This window comes from Onychostoma macrolepis, chromosome 23, assembly GCF_012432095.1.
Source record: "Onychostoma macrolepis isolate SWU-2019 chromosome 23, ASM1243209v1, whole genome shotgun sequence".
In the NCBI taxonomy this organism is placed as follows: domain Eukaryota; kingdom Metazoa; phylum Chordata; class Actinopteri; order Cypriniformes; family Cyprinidae; genus Onychostoma; species Onychostoma macrolepis.
This window is the reverse complement of record NC_081177.1, coordinates 21,734,410-21,748,952: the sequence shown is the minus strand read 5'-3', so window position 1 is coordinate 21,748,952 and position 14,543 is coordinate 21,734,410. Positions and strand designations below refer to the sequence as shown.

At 35.7% G+C, this 14,543-nt stretch overlaps 2 protein-coding genes across 11 annotated transcripts in view; one reads left to right on the top strand and one right to left on the bottom strand.

Moving 5' to 3' along the window:
* The window catches only part of foxp1a (forkhead box P1a), a 43,731-nt gene extending 36,452 nt beyond the window's left edge, over positions 1–7,279 (top strand). For all 3 annotated transcript variants that reach the window (XM_058762374.1, XM_058762373.1, XM_058762375.1), the window contains 9 exons: positions 1,494–1,581; positions 1,830–1,913; positions 2,026–2,233; positions 3,157–3,233; positions 3,360–3,461; positions 3,536–3,657; positions 3,746–3,809; positions 4,102–4,265; positions 5,883–7,279. In XM_058762374.1, coding sequence (XP_058618357.1) covers positions 1,494–1,581; positions 1,830–1,913; positions 2,026–2,233; positions 3,157–3,233; positions 3,360–3,461; positions 3,536–3,657; positions 3,746–3,809; positions 4,102–4,265; positions 5,883–6,045 — 1,072 coding nt within the window. In that variant the 3' untranslated portion in view covers positions 6,046–7,279. The remainder of the gene's footprint in view (positions 1–1,493; positions 1,582–1,829; positions 1,914–2,025; positions 2,234–3,156; positions 3,234–3,359; positions 3,462–3,535; positions 3,658–3,745; positions 3,810–4,101; positions 4,266–5,882) is intronic.
* A 152-nt stretch (positions 7,280–7,431) lies between these two features.
* tns2a (tensin 2a) overlaps positions 7,432–14,543 on the bottom strand; it is a 58,878-nt gene continuing 51,766 nt past the window's right edge. For 5 of the 8 annotated variants that reach the window (XM_058762360.1, XM_058762358.1, XM_058762364.1 and 2 more), the window contains 7 exons: positions 14,080–14,178; positions 13,317–13,394; positions 11,987–12,064; positions 11,740–11,908; positions 11,506–11,574; positions 9,624–9,653; positions 7,432–9,397 (listed from right to left, as the gene is read on the bottom strand). In XM_058762360.1, coding sequence (XP_058618343.1) covers positions 9,256–9,397; positions 9,624–9,653; positions 11,506–11,574; positions 11,740–11,908; positions 11,987–12,064; positions 13,317–13,394; positions 14,080–14,178 — 665 coding nt within the window. In that variant the 3' untranslated portion in view covers positions 7,432–9,255. The remainder of the gene's footprint in view (positions 9,398–9,623; positions 9,654–11,505; positions 11,575–11,739; positions 11,909–11,986; positions 12,065–13,316; positions 13,395–14,079; positions 14,179–14,543) is intronic. The other 3 variants (XM_058762366.1, XM_058762359.1, XM_058762361.1) reach the window with 2 other exon arrangements.

The window sequence follows — 14,543 nt, the reverse complement described above, 5'->3', positions numbered from 1 at the left end:
ATTCCGCCCATATTTCTTTATTTTCTTTCCGTTTCCTTCTCTCTTTCCCTCTTTCTTTCTCTCTCTCTCTCTCTCTCTCCCCTGTGGCGATGCAGCCATGGGGCCCCTCAGGGTTGAGCTCAGTGCACTGATAAACAGAGTACCCATGGTGATCCTGGCCATCCCTCCCAAAACAAACAACAGGAGGATGTTTATCTGTGCCCCTTCCACTGACCCTGACCCCTGCTCCCAGTCCGAGGCCCCGCCCTGTCTATTGCCACAACACTGCCTTTGTTCCTCAGCTCAGGCAGAGTTGCACTATTAAAAACATGTTCCAAACTATCACATCATTTTGAGATTGACGTGCCGTACCTGAGAATGAGGTGCTTAGCCTTCTTAATAAGCATTCTTCATTCACAGATATGATGCTGTAATCACGAAAAATTGCATTACTGTAGTATTTTCAGAATGTCAGAATCTCCCTCTCTTTATTCTATAGTAAATTCAATACTGTATTGTCAAGAAGACTATTTCATGGGTATATGTTCTCAAAAGCAAGTTATGGGTTGGAGTGTTAAAGAAATTTATTTTTGTTTATATATTTTTGTTAGAGGAGGAATTGTTTGAGGAAGTTGGTTGGATGAAAGCCTTGCACAGATTTTCTTTGAACAGAGCGCCCTCTACTTCTCAATAGCAATTTTGCATCCTGTACATTTACTGTTATTAGTAATGTATAAAAAAAAACACTAAAAACATATAAAACACTATAAAAGTTTAGAAGACTTTTTTTAAAGAAATCAATACTTTAATTCAGCAATGATGTATTACAGGCTTGATCAAAACTGACAGTAATGGCATTTGTAATATTACAACTGAGTTTTATTTCCATGAAATGCTGTTCTTTTGAACTATTTTCATTAAAAAAAAAAAAATCTTGAACAAGATGTATCATGGTTTCTACAAATAATACTTAAACATAAAAACATTTCAACATTTGTAAATATTTCTTTACCAGAAAATCAGCATATTAGAACGATTTCTGAAGGCTCTTGTGACACTAAAAACTGAAAGGTCAGCTTAAAGTGTATTAAAAAGTTATTTTAAATTGTAATAATATTTCACAATTTTTTACTGTATTTTTGTTAAATGCAGCCTTAGTGAAAATAAGTGATTTTCAAAAACTTAAAAATCTTACCAACATCCAAATTAAACAAAAATGCAATAATCACTTTTTTTGTTGTTGTTTTTTTTGGCCAGTTCATCAAACAGTTCAAATGATTTGAATCAAACTATATAACTGTAATGTTGTAGTATTCTCCTGATAAAAATTTGGGTTGGCAAATGAAGCTAGACTTATTTTCTTAGTCAACTTTGGGCAAGACAAGACAAGTTTATTTATATAGCACATTTCATACACAGTGGTGATTCAGAGTGCAAGAGAAAAAAAAATGAAAGATGTGTCTTAATGACTGTCCTTATACTGAACATCTGCATATGTGTGTTGTGTTTTTCAGGCATTTGAACAGTGAACATGCTCTGGATGACAAGAGCACAGCGCAGTGCAGAGTTCAGATGCAGGTGGTTCAGCAGCTGGAACTGCAGGTAAGGCTTTACAAACACTCAACACAATTGCTTTTGCTCCAAACGGAACTGGTTTTTGATATGGTGCATTTAATTCTGATTACACTGAAGAAATGTTTGTTTTCTGCTTTGCATGTAGTTGAACATCCTGCTCTAATCTGAGCTCTAATCTTTTCCTGTTCTGATTGTACACATAAAGAAAAACCATGTGAACGCTAGACAACAGAAAACTCAGTGTTACATCTGTTGTGTTTGTGTTTGTCAAACAGCTCGCCAAAGACAAAGAACGCCTTCAGGCCATGATGGCCCACCTTCATGTCAAGTCTACTGAGCCCAGACCTGCCCCTCAGCCAGTATGTCATTTTATTTGCCATTTACTCGGTTTGATTAAACACATTTGTGTAGTTCTGAAGATAAACTTAAGATTGCTGGTGAAATAGTCAACTTTTTTGTTGTTGTTGTTAGGTGAATCTGGTGTCTAACCTCACGCTTGCCAAGGCAACCATTCCCAAAACCACTCCCTCTATGAGTCTTTCCCAGAGTGCCACAGCCCCGTCTACACCCCTCACATCACTCCCCCAGATGCCCTCCGTCATCATACCCACCAGCCTGCACAGCATGGGACCCATCCGCAAACGCTACTCTGACAAATACAACGTAGTCATGGACCAAGGTGAGATCCGTGACCTCTGACCCACAGTCAGTGTAGAGCAGTAATCAGGGCTCTACAATAAGAATGGCCCTAAATCAGTGTAAAAGAAATGTGGGCCAGTGGAACTGTCACCTGTCCAGTAGGGTTATTTCAACTTTAAGAAAAGGAGGATCCTGCTCTTTCTTCAGTCCACATGTAACATGATTTCAAGTCATAAAAATATTTTCCCAAAAAGAGTAAAATTTCTATTCAAAAATGTATTTGCTGTGTATGCAGAAAAGGATAGGCCCTGCACAACTGTAACATGCAGATTTTAAAAATGCACTGATCACTTCTTTTTATTACTACAAAGTGCAAAAAATAATATACATTTTCTTTTTTTTGTTTGGATACAGAGCAAATTAATTTCAATATTGACTTTTTACTCTCTTTGGAAGAATTTTTCAACTTTTTTAATAGGTTTTTTTTATCTATCTATATATAAAATGCATGGAATATACTGTATATTTATTTATGCGTTACGCTTAAAGTTACTACTTAGAAAGTTGCTACTTCAAACTTAAATTTTAAGTTTAGAAACTTACAACAAAAAACTGTTTCATAAAAATCTGTTTCACTTCAGATGCTTAATTTAAGGATAAACTGCCGGGGTCAGTGAAAATATTATGGCATGCAAAATCTGAACTACAGTTGAAACGTCTAAATTTTATTTTTATTTTTGTAATATTTTGTGACACCTTATTACTATTGTTTTTAATTTGTTCAGATGTTTCCAACCTATAAAATTATAAACTTTTGCACAAGCCTTTCTTTCTTTCTTTTTCTTTTTCTTTTCTTCTTTTCTTTCTTTCTTTCTGTGAGAATTACGTTTGCATACATGGAAAGTAAGATAAAATTGCTTTGAAAAATGGAAGTGTAACTGTGACCCTTCTCCTGTGTCTCAGATATTGTGCAGAATAAGGAGTTCTACCTGAGTGCTGAGGTCAGGCCTCCATTTACATATGCAGCTTTGATCAGGCAGGTAAGAACCCATCATTTCTGATGAGACGGCCGTCAAACAGGATTTCTGATGATTTTTAATTAGATGTTGATTTGTATTTTTCATCCGCTACCATATGAGATACATGTTGCCCTTTTTAATTTATAGGCCATTTTGGAGTCTCCTGAAAAGCAGCTAACACTAAATGAAATCTACAACTGGTTCACTCGAACATTCGCATATTTCAGACGCAATGCAGCAACGTGGAAGGTAACTGAAAAGATACAGTCTTGAATGATTTCCTGTGCCTTTGATCCGTTTGTTAATTTATTGTGTGATCTCAGAATGCAGTTCGCCACAACCTCAGTCTTCACAAGTGTTTCGTACGAGTCGAGAATGTGAAGGGGGCCGTTTGGACTGTGGACGAGCTGGAGTTTCAGAAAAGAAGGCCTCAGAAGATCACTGGGTAATTGCACATCTCATTGCAAAGATTTCATTGGCACGGATTCCTCTGAAGTCATTGTTGCTAATGACATTGATGTCTGTTTCTTCAGATCACCTCTGGTGAAGAACATCCAGTCCAGTCTGGGTCAGAATCCCACCCTGTCTTCTCTGCAGGTATGGAGTCATTCATACATAAGCTACCGTTTTAATAGTTTGAGGTTGGTAAGATTTTTTATATATTCTAAAATGTCATTTATTCCTGTGACGCAAAGCTGAATTTTCAGCGTCATTACTCCAGTCTTCAGTGTCAGAGAATCCTTCAGAAATCATTCTAATATGCTTGTCTTTACTGTCACTTTTGATCAATTTAATGCATCCATACTCCATACTTGGAATGGTAGAGTATTTAACTTGTTTGTAATATCAGTGTTATTTTCCTTGTTCTTAAAACATCGTTTCTCCTCAGGCAGCGATGGTGGACAGCAGTCTGCCCCTGTATGGCTCAGCGTCCATGGGAGTGGCGAGTCTGAAGGCTCTGGCCGGCGCGCTGCATGAGGACATGAGTTCTCACGATCATGACGAGGGCTCCCACAGTGACTCCAGCCTGGAGCTCTCTCCTGTGCCCACACTGTGAGTCCACTCTCCTGCCTGTCTGACAACACTCACATAAACCCTGAGAACATCTCTCAGCCGCTGACTGGCTTATTCAAAGATTAGAAAAGGCATTGAAGTTATTTTGAGTAGAGGAAGATGCCCTCCTTCAGAGTGCATTTACTTTTCAAATGTGCAGTTTAGCATGTGCAGGATGATGATGCATCAGCCAGTGTGTTATTAGGGGAAATAAATTAGAAACATTTGCTAAATTAGTAGTCATTGGACAAAAAAAAAAACAGGGAAAGATGGCACAAATATAATTTTTATATATAAAGTGTCAATGTAGAATACTAAATCAAATATTTAAAATTGTTTGACAACTTATTTGAATAATTCAATGACCAGTGACAAAGAAAGTAGAATCCCATCTGAAAGGTTAAATTTATTCTGTGACTTACATACAGGCAAATTAATATACTTAAGTTGCCCATATTTTAAATGAAGATATGTCGTAATGGCAACACTATGAATGCAAAATATTTTCACCCAATTAGCCTGTATGTATTTAAATGTCTGAAATGTTAGTCTAATTTATGGAAATATTGAATAACAACTTCATCATCTTATCCTGAAGGTCTAATTTTACCTTTTTACATCAAAATAAAACATTTAAATAACTGACAGGATTATAGTAAACTAAAATTAAAACCATAAAATGAGCATTTTCATTATGATTAACTGAAATTAAACATTTAATAAAACCTTTTAAATAAAATTAATAAGAACTATAAAGATAGATAAGAGAAAAATAAAAACTACTAAAAATAAAACACAACAAAATCACTAAAATGTTACATTTGAAATGAAAAAGGAAAATATAAAAAATAAAATCTGACTCAAAATACTAGTAAACACTAAAATAGTATCTCAGTGATACTGAAATAACTGCTTCACAAATATAAAAACATTAATCTAATACTTAAGAGAAAATAAATTATAATAAATGCCTTTTATATAGTATAAAAACTTGCTCTCTCTCTCTCTATATATATATGTGTGTGTGTGTGTGTGTATATATATATATATATATATATAATGCATGAAATATATTATATGTGTTAAGTTTAAAGTTACTAAAAGCTTTTAACCTTTAACTTTACTTCAAAGTTAAATTTTTAAGTTTAGAAACTTCAAGCAAAAAGAAATTCATAATTCTGTTTCACTTCTGATGCTTAATTTAAAGATAAGCTGCTTAAAAATGGCCATATATTTTAGCTCAGGGCCTGTGACAATATTAAAGCATGTAAAAATCTGAGCAACATTTGAAACATCAAGATTTTCTTTGTTTCTTTTCTTTAAAAATGTTTTTGTAACACTTCACTACTCTTTTTACTTTAGCATTTTACAGTTTGGAAACATCTGAAAATTTTTTGTGTGAGAATTGTTCAAATCTAAAAACATTAAGGTAATTCAATATAACAATGGGATAGATCACCATTTTCCAGAGACAAAATTAGATCAGTCAACCTCAAAACTGTTTTGACTATCATAATCTCACAAATGTTGATATTCCGATTAAAAGACAAAATTAAAAATAGCATAGTCATTCATCAGAAGTGATGGCTGGCTGACGTGAGCGGTCTGTGTTCACAGGCATCAGTCTCAAATCAAAGAGGAGCAGATGGAGGCCGAGGACTACAATGGCTCCATGTCTCCAGAGACAGAAGACCAGCACAGTCCAGACACCAACCACCACGAGCACGACTCGGCCTGCCAGCCAGGGTTCTCCTCGTCACCTCACTCATTCCACTGCTGAGATCCTCGCCCAACCGTCGGCCCTCCTCCATCAGACTCACAAACCTGACAGCTGCAACTTTTCCTTTTGAGAACAACCATTTATTTATTGTTTCGATGTACCTGTTTCTGTTGTATGCAGTGGTTTGACCTCACTGGTACTAAAGGGCTCCTCTGTGTTTGAAAAGGTCGCCCATCAGCTTGCAGAGGACAAAAGAGGGCGCTGTAGACTACATGTCATCTTCGGTTTGTAGATTAAACACTACGGCACCTGAACTCCATCAACCGCTTACCTGAAAGGGAAGATGGTTTCCCTGTCAACTGAGGAAAATGAATTTTTAAGCTGTCTATGATGAGATATTTAGCTTTCCGCAAAATCTATTCACTGCAGCTGTGAATGCTGAATGAAAAGCGCTTTGTTGTTGATGCAAGTTTGAATCACCTCTGCCTCAAATACTGTAGGGTTAGACGCCATCAGGGCCGTCGCTTAAGTTCACGGGGCGCTGATGATATTTCGATGGGCGGCCCAGTGAGGCTGTAACATAGAGGACCTGACGACGGCCCCGGTAACGTGTGGCCTTAAATTTCGGGCTGCTTATTGGTAGAATGGAAAACGAAATTGTGAATGTCTTTATCTTTTTTACCTCTGTTTTTTCAAGATAAAAACAAAACCAAAGGGGAACGTTTTATAACCAGCACTTGATGATGAATGTTTTTTCAATTGTAGTTTTTTGATTTGTTTTTCACTTAGTGTGTACAGAAGGTTACTGTATTTTCATTATCCAAAACATTTTTGCAAAGGAAATTCACAACGGTCCCAATCATTCGGTTTCTAGTAAAGCTGAACCAAACGTTTTTTGTTTTTTTTTGACGAGTTTTTCACTGTTGTAGAAAGAATCAACAGTTACCAAAGATTGTGAAAGATGTTTTAATGTTGTGTGCCCTGTTTACATTGTCCCTTTTGATATGGCCAAGACTAAGTCTTCACTCGATGAGTATAGGATGCGTTTAATGTCAAACTCATGACATTTTGAGCATTTTGTAACTAATCATTTGATCTGACAACTAGTAATTGTACCACAGAAAAAAGTAGATGACAAGGAAATAATGCATAAATGTTGACTGAGTAACTTGTTACACATGTCCAAAAGAAATAGATGACATCTGTTTCAAATCAACAATGTCAGTTTGTTCAATACTTCTGAATAAATGGCCTTATGATTAATAAATTCTTGTATGAAAATGTGAAAAAATTATATGGTGTCAGCTTATTCCATATTATAAATAATTCTAAATGTATAAATTCACTTTTAGATTTATGAACAGTGCATTAAATGCACAACAAAAGGGTACAAAATGAAGTTAATAAACTTTAGACTAATCCAATTTGAGGTGTATGAATATGTGTATAACACACACACACACACGTCTCTCTCTGATTTAAAGTATAATACATGATGATGGTGGTAAATTAATAGAATAGTGCACAATAATTCACATCATGAATTCAGATTTGGTACCATGACTTTACATTTATTATATTTTTCACTTGTGCATACACTGAAAAAATAACATATGGTAATAAAAAAAAACTTTTCTTATCAAAATCCTTCCATGTAGTCTTTTTTTTTTTTTTTCACTTTCCAAGTCAGCTGCATGTGTTAAAATATATTACTACATAAAAAGATCAATAAGAAAATACAGAATACAATATATTAAAGTTGTCGTAGACGTGTCTTACTATCTGTCAAAAACAGAAATAACTTGTTGATAAAGTTAAGTAAAACAAATGGCACAGCTTAAAGTAACTGATTGAGTACATGGCCACGTCTTTGGTTATAAACAGCTTCTGGAGATCGTTAAATCATTACGCAAAGAATGAAGGTGGAAACGTCCACCCGTCCAATCAGTTTAAAGACTGGTTACATTCCAATATAATGTTCTACTACACAATATGGTAGGCAATGGTACAGCATGATGCGTGACGGTCAGTTGACAAAGCTATGGGTTGTATATGATGTGGATGGTTATGAACCACTGTCTGCCTTATTTCATATTCTATTTATGAACAGTGCATGAAATACACAACAAATGGGGACAAAAAGTTCCTTCCTACACTAAAGGTAACCAAATTCTCTCTGGTTAATAATCACATGACCGTCAGCCTTCCATTATGACATCATACTACATGACACTTAAATCTTCCTAATACTGGAACTCCAGCAGAGCACAACAGCTGCTCAGCGTCACGACTACGCCATGTCTGGTCCTCCATCTGTTTCTCCGTCTCAAACGCTCAGTAACTTTCACTATCATTCGCAGACACCGGGCCAGAGTCAGAAACTATGGAAGCTTGTTCCACCAAAGGATTAAAAAGTGAGAGTTTTTCATGCAATTTGGACTTTTTCTCTCAATTCTGAGAAATAAAGTCAGAATCGCAAGATGTAAACTCAGAATAGTGAGACATAAAAGTCAGAATTACAAGATAGAAACTCAAAATTGTGAGAGAGAAACAGAATTACAAGATAGAAACTCAATGGTGAGATATAAACAGAATTACAAGAAAAAAGTCAGAATTACAAGATAGAAACTCAGAATAGTGAGATATAAACGTTTAAATTGTGATATAAGTCGCAATTACCTTTACTCATTTATACATTTATTATTGTGGCTGAATTAAGTTTCCAATAGAAACCATGGCAACTCCTTTCCAGTTAAAAGGACAAAAAACACTGAAATTTGGCTTTTAAAAAAAATAAACATTTTCGACCATAATTTAGCGTACGTCAAAACTCAAAAACCAAATTGACATCAATATTTCCAAACTGATGATTGTCATACTGCGGAGACTGTTATCTGTGCAATTCAGAAGTTTGAGTGCATATAACAGATTTATTTTATTCATGGGTCAATAACAGTGCTTTATATTTTTGAAAACCCCTGCTGCCAGGGTTGTTTAACAATCTTAGTGATTGCATTTCAAAAAGTCATTTACAATCCCATGAACACCGAAACAGCTCTACAAAGGCAAAACCACAACAGACTGCTGGCTTTAGTTTGGTTACATTCTGTAGTATATTTTGGTTTTAATGTATTTTGGCATCATGTTAGTCAACAGTAAAGCCCTTGTCTTTGCCGAAAAGTCTTAAACTTGACAGAAGGTGCAACATTACAGTCTTGTGATGTGCGACAGTGTACGTGAAGATAAACCATCCTCCTCGTCCCCGGGGCCCTAGCGTCTCTGTGGTGCCAGCATTACTTTGTTAATGAAGTTGACGATGGCAGTCGCGGGCTGTTCAGGATCCAGCTCTGCAAAAAGATGGCACACATTCTCCGCCACGCTGCCGGGCTTCTTGGCAACAAAACCAAATACTCTGAGAGGAGACAAAGAGATGTGCGAATGAGGGACTGGGGATAAAATTTCAATCAGACTTGCAATTCAAATGAGGAGTGAAAGGACAGACAGAATGATCGGTACTATGGTAATATAAGAGTAAATTAACATGCACATAAGCACATAATCAGTTTCCTATCAGGAGCAACACAGAGGAAACAAGCTGTCTGAACAGTCCAGACGACACACATATCATTTAGACTTACTTAGAGGTCGTGCTGTCTGAGTTAGTCCACCTACGGCAGCAAGAGGGAGACAGAGACAAGACTGAGGAACAGACTCTCTCACACACACACACACACACACACACACACACACACAACACTCTCACGCACGGGACGCTGCAGCCACACATGAACATGCTCTCAATTTGAGGAGAAACACAAACTCTACACGAGTACTGTGTATATTTAGTGTAATCTTGTGGTTGTAATATATTTGTGCTGCATGTAAATTCAGTTCTGATACATTTCCTATTGCAATGTGAAATCGAGCTCATGTAGCTAGATTTTGATTTCATTTACTTGTGTAGAGTAAGCTTTGGATGTAACCCACAATGCTTTGGGGCTTCATTTTGGAGGTCTAGGTCAAATCATATTTTGTAAATTGTAACTGAGAAGCTGTTTTTAAAGGAATAGTTCACCAAAAAACAACACGATTTTTGTAATACATCCATAATTAGAATAAAACAACTTCAAACCATTGCTTCTGGGTAAAATATGAGTACTCTATCTATAATATTGCTTTGGCCAGTGAAAAAATTGTATTGTCTGAATCAAGAGAGAAATACGCCCAATTATGTAGGTGGATTTTGATGAGACATTTTCACTGGAGGAAGGGTTATTTGGATTATGAACTCATATTTTGGTCAGAAGTGAAGGTTTAAATTTAAAAACGTCTTGATGGATTTGTTTCTTACAATTTTTTTTAATCACAATGATAGACTGGGGCTGTGTGGATTATGTTTTTATCAGCTGTTTGGACTCTCATTCTGACGGCACCCATTCACTGCAGAGGACCAAGAGAAGTAATGCAAAATTTCTATAAAGATCTATTCCCATGAAGAAACAAACTCATATCACATATTGGTTGGCCTGAGGGTGAGTACATTTTCAGTAAATTTTCATTTTTGGGTGAACTATTCCTTTAGGTTTGCTCAAAGGCCCATGCATTTTTTGGGGGGCTCATGCAAATGAAAAATGCTCTTTCCTGTAACATCTGGTTTAATGTTATTGCCTCAAATACTTCAGATGCAAGACTGGTAGCTGTGTGCCATGAAAGAGCATTTACAATAAAAAAAAAAAAAATTCACAGAGCCCAAACAATTTACAGGGTTCAAAGCGATGGTTTAAGAAAAGAAAAATGTTCTGTCTGCACAGGGTGGGTTTGTATTTCAAAGCCCCAAAGCTTGTGTTTTACATAAAATGGGAAATATACTCACGTAAATGAGTAAAAAAAAAACTGCACACACAGACAGAGCAGCCCACATAGAGTCATGCACTACCTGATTAAAATTTAGAGCTACTACTAGTTCTAGGCATGCAATTATTAAGAAAAGAAAAGAAAAGAAAAGAAAACATCAAAACAAAAGATAAAAAAAATACAAAATGTAAAAAAACTAAAACAAAAGAAAACAAAGGAAAACAAAACATATAAATGTCTTATAAAAATATATATATAAATAAATGTAGAAAAAATCCTCATATCAACAACAAAAGAAGCAAAATAAAGCAAAGAACAAAATAAACCGACCAAAAAAACATGACACAAAACAAAAAATAAGATAAAATTAAAAAAAAAAAAAAAAAAAAACTCTCCTATATCGAAAGCTAAACAAAATAAAGAAAAAAAGAAAAAAATCCTCCCATATCCACATTTTCCTTTGTATATTTGCATTAACGGTTTAATGATTTGTAAATGCATTGGATGTGGAATGCACTGCAAACTTTGCATACTGTTGTACAACACACTAATATAAAATAGTGTAATAACAAATAATCACATTTGAGAAAACTTGTAGAGTAGATATATAAAGCACACTTGTAAACCAATCCTTGTGCACCAGCATTTTTGCCACCGCAATCTCACCTCCTGTCTTGTGGGTCCACATTGCTGAAAGTCACGCTGTTGATTGGATAATGTCTCCTGAAAAACACCCTGAAAACCCCAACCTCTCATAGTCAAACTCAGTATGTCATACTCATACTGTCATACTCAGTCAAACTCAGTATGACAGTAACAGTCTGTCCTCACATTTCTATTGCTCAGAGAAAACTGAAAAATGATATGGTTATACTTTCAAAAAGGAACTAGTGGGCGTACCTGCGCTGACTGTCTGTCAGTGTAATGCCCTGGGCTGACACCTTAAAGTGGACCACTGTCGCAGAGGGCCGAGGGCTGCGTAACATTGTGGCCCCTGTGGCTTTAGCGATAGCCTGGGGTCCCGTGAGAGACTCGGTCTCAACTGAGTTCAGGTACAGCACATTGCAGGCTAAGGAGAGATGTCAGAGGTTATAGACGTTACAGTAAGAAGTAACACATGAGGACAGATGTGCTGGCTCACACTCACCTGCTCCCTGTTTCAGAAGGTCTGCAGCTGTACTCATGTTACTGACTGGCTGAACCTCCACGAATTCACCTATTGGGTCTGAGAGCGTGACATCATGATTTATAGACCAGTCTCTGAGATTCAAACACTGGCAGTTGCTTAAAAACAAATCTTGTGATCATATCTGTTTACTCTATGGTTAAAAGTGTGGGATTTTTTAATGAAACAGTGAAACAGTAATATTGTGAAATATTTTTACAAATTATATCTGTTTTCTTTTTTAATATATTTTAAAATGTCATTTATTTCTGTGATGCAAAGCTGAATTTTCAGCATCATAACTGCAGTCCTCAGTGTCACAAGATCCTTCAGAAATCATTCTAACATGCTGATTTGCTGCTCAAGAAACATTTATTATTATTATCATCAATTTTGAAAACAGTTGTGCTGTTCAATACTTTTGTGGAAACTGATGTATTTTTCAGGTTACTTTGAGGAACAGAAAGTTCAAATATAAAATATCTTTATAAAATAAATGTATTAACTATCACTTCTGATCATCTTTGCTGTATTAAAGTAATAATTTTCTTTTAAAAAAATGGAGCTGTATGTATAATATACAGCTGTATATAACATTTTGGAGTTGTATGTATAATATACAGTGCTAAATGGCAGTGTAGGTATAATATTGTGTATTATAAAATATTATACATTCACTACCATTTAGTCTATGTATAATACTGCACATTATACATGCAGATCCATGCCAAAATAAATATTTGTTTAGTTCAGCTGTCTGTCTAAAAATAACTGCTACTGCAAAATAATACAATACAGAATAAATAAGACAAAAAAGATGACACATTATGTATATTATCTGTAACTTACAAATTATCTACATTGTCTTTGCTGGCCTCATGCAAAAATATACAGTCCAACTAGTGTTATCTGATTCGCAAACATGATTCTTGTGTGTGAGTGGTTCTTCTGATGAATCAGTCAAAAAAAAAAAAAGATTTGGCAGTTTGAATCAATCTAATTTTCAGTGTGATTATTGAATTATCTGGCAAAGTGTAATTGAATACAGTCACAAGGAAGTAAAATCAATAAATTAAAGAAAAAAATGTACTGATTTTAGTATGTAGTAAGAATATATAGTACAGAATACAGTGGAAAATGCTGTATTGTAGTTTAATAAAAATACTTTCTCTGGCTTTTTTGTTTTAAAGCATTCTTTTCTCGCCTTACAACTCCTCATAAACTCTAACCCCACAATGAGTGTATGTTGTGTCTGTGCTTTCATCATTCAGTGATATCTCAGCATGGTGTTGACGTGTGGCGTTTTGTTTACCTTTCTCTGGGATGCGGAGGGCACAGGGCAGAGAGATAGGTGTAATGGAATGCTGATACACCAGTGCTGAAAGACTCCCTACCAATGACAAAACACACACCGAGGACCTCAATACTTAGCTTTCATAACACTTCAACTTTATTTACTTTTAAAACTGATGTGCCAGATTGCAAAAGCACCAGGATGTAGCCAGACGGCAACTAATCACAAGCATAAAAAAAAAACCGATTGGGCTTTCTAATATAGAAAAACAAACGCTACAACAAAGATATGAGCTTTATCTCTACTTCTACAACTCAAGGTTGTCCGTTCGCTCTTTTTATGAAACAGCGTTCTGAACTATTTGGCATATTTAGCGCTCTGCTAGAGTACATGACGGAGATATCATGGATATTGGACAGTATTGCTGTCTGAATACCTTGCATGCATTGAGCAAACTGATCCCCCCCTCAGATATCTCAGGAAAGTGCTAACTTACTTTCACACTAACCTGAGCTCAACTTTCATACAGATTTTTTCAGGCTGGCTGTTCTATTAACTCCAACTTTGTAATCAGAAATTGGTCTTCCAGATCAGGTTTGGGACCACAAGAACTTTCTAACATCATAATAAAATGTCAGGTTTGGAAGGACATGACGGTGAGTAAATGACAGAATTATCATTTCTGGGTGAATTATCCCTTTAAGCTGAACCAGGACTAATCTTAATCAGTTTTTGGCGAGCCAACCCGTAGACTTTTATAGAGGATTCCTGAACTGCTCACCAAAGTAGGGCTCATTTTGACAGCCCTTAATCTTCACTCCTCGAGGTCCTGTCTCAATCAGGAAGTGTCGAACCAGCTGTTCCAGAGGGTCTCCTCCTGCTAACAGACAGGAAATTTTATGCAGACTATGATGCTAATATTCGTTGTATGCCAAATCATGACAACCTTTCGAAATATTGCACTTCAGTTGTGATTAATGGACATTTAGATAAACATATATCACTGTTTAAAGGCAAAAGTCACACAAAACATTTTCAAAACAGTTCTCAATGCTTTCTCAATTAAATATTTAGTTGAACTGTACAAAAATAAACACTTGGTCCAGTATTATGACAATAAAATATCCAAGACAATGAAAAGCTATAATTCAAAGTTTGTCGCGACTTTGCTTTTGTACCTAAAAATTAGTCACAATCATTTCACTGAATTCATTTTAATTCTACTTGCATTTAAATTTGAATTGC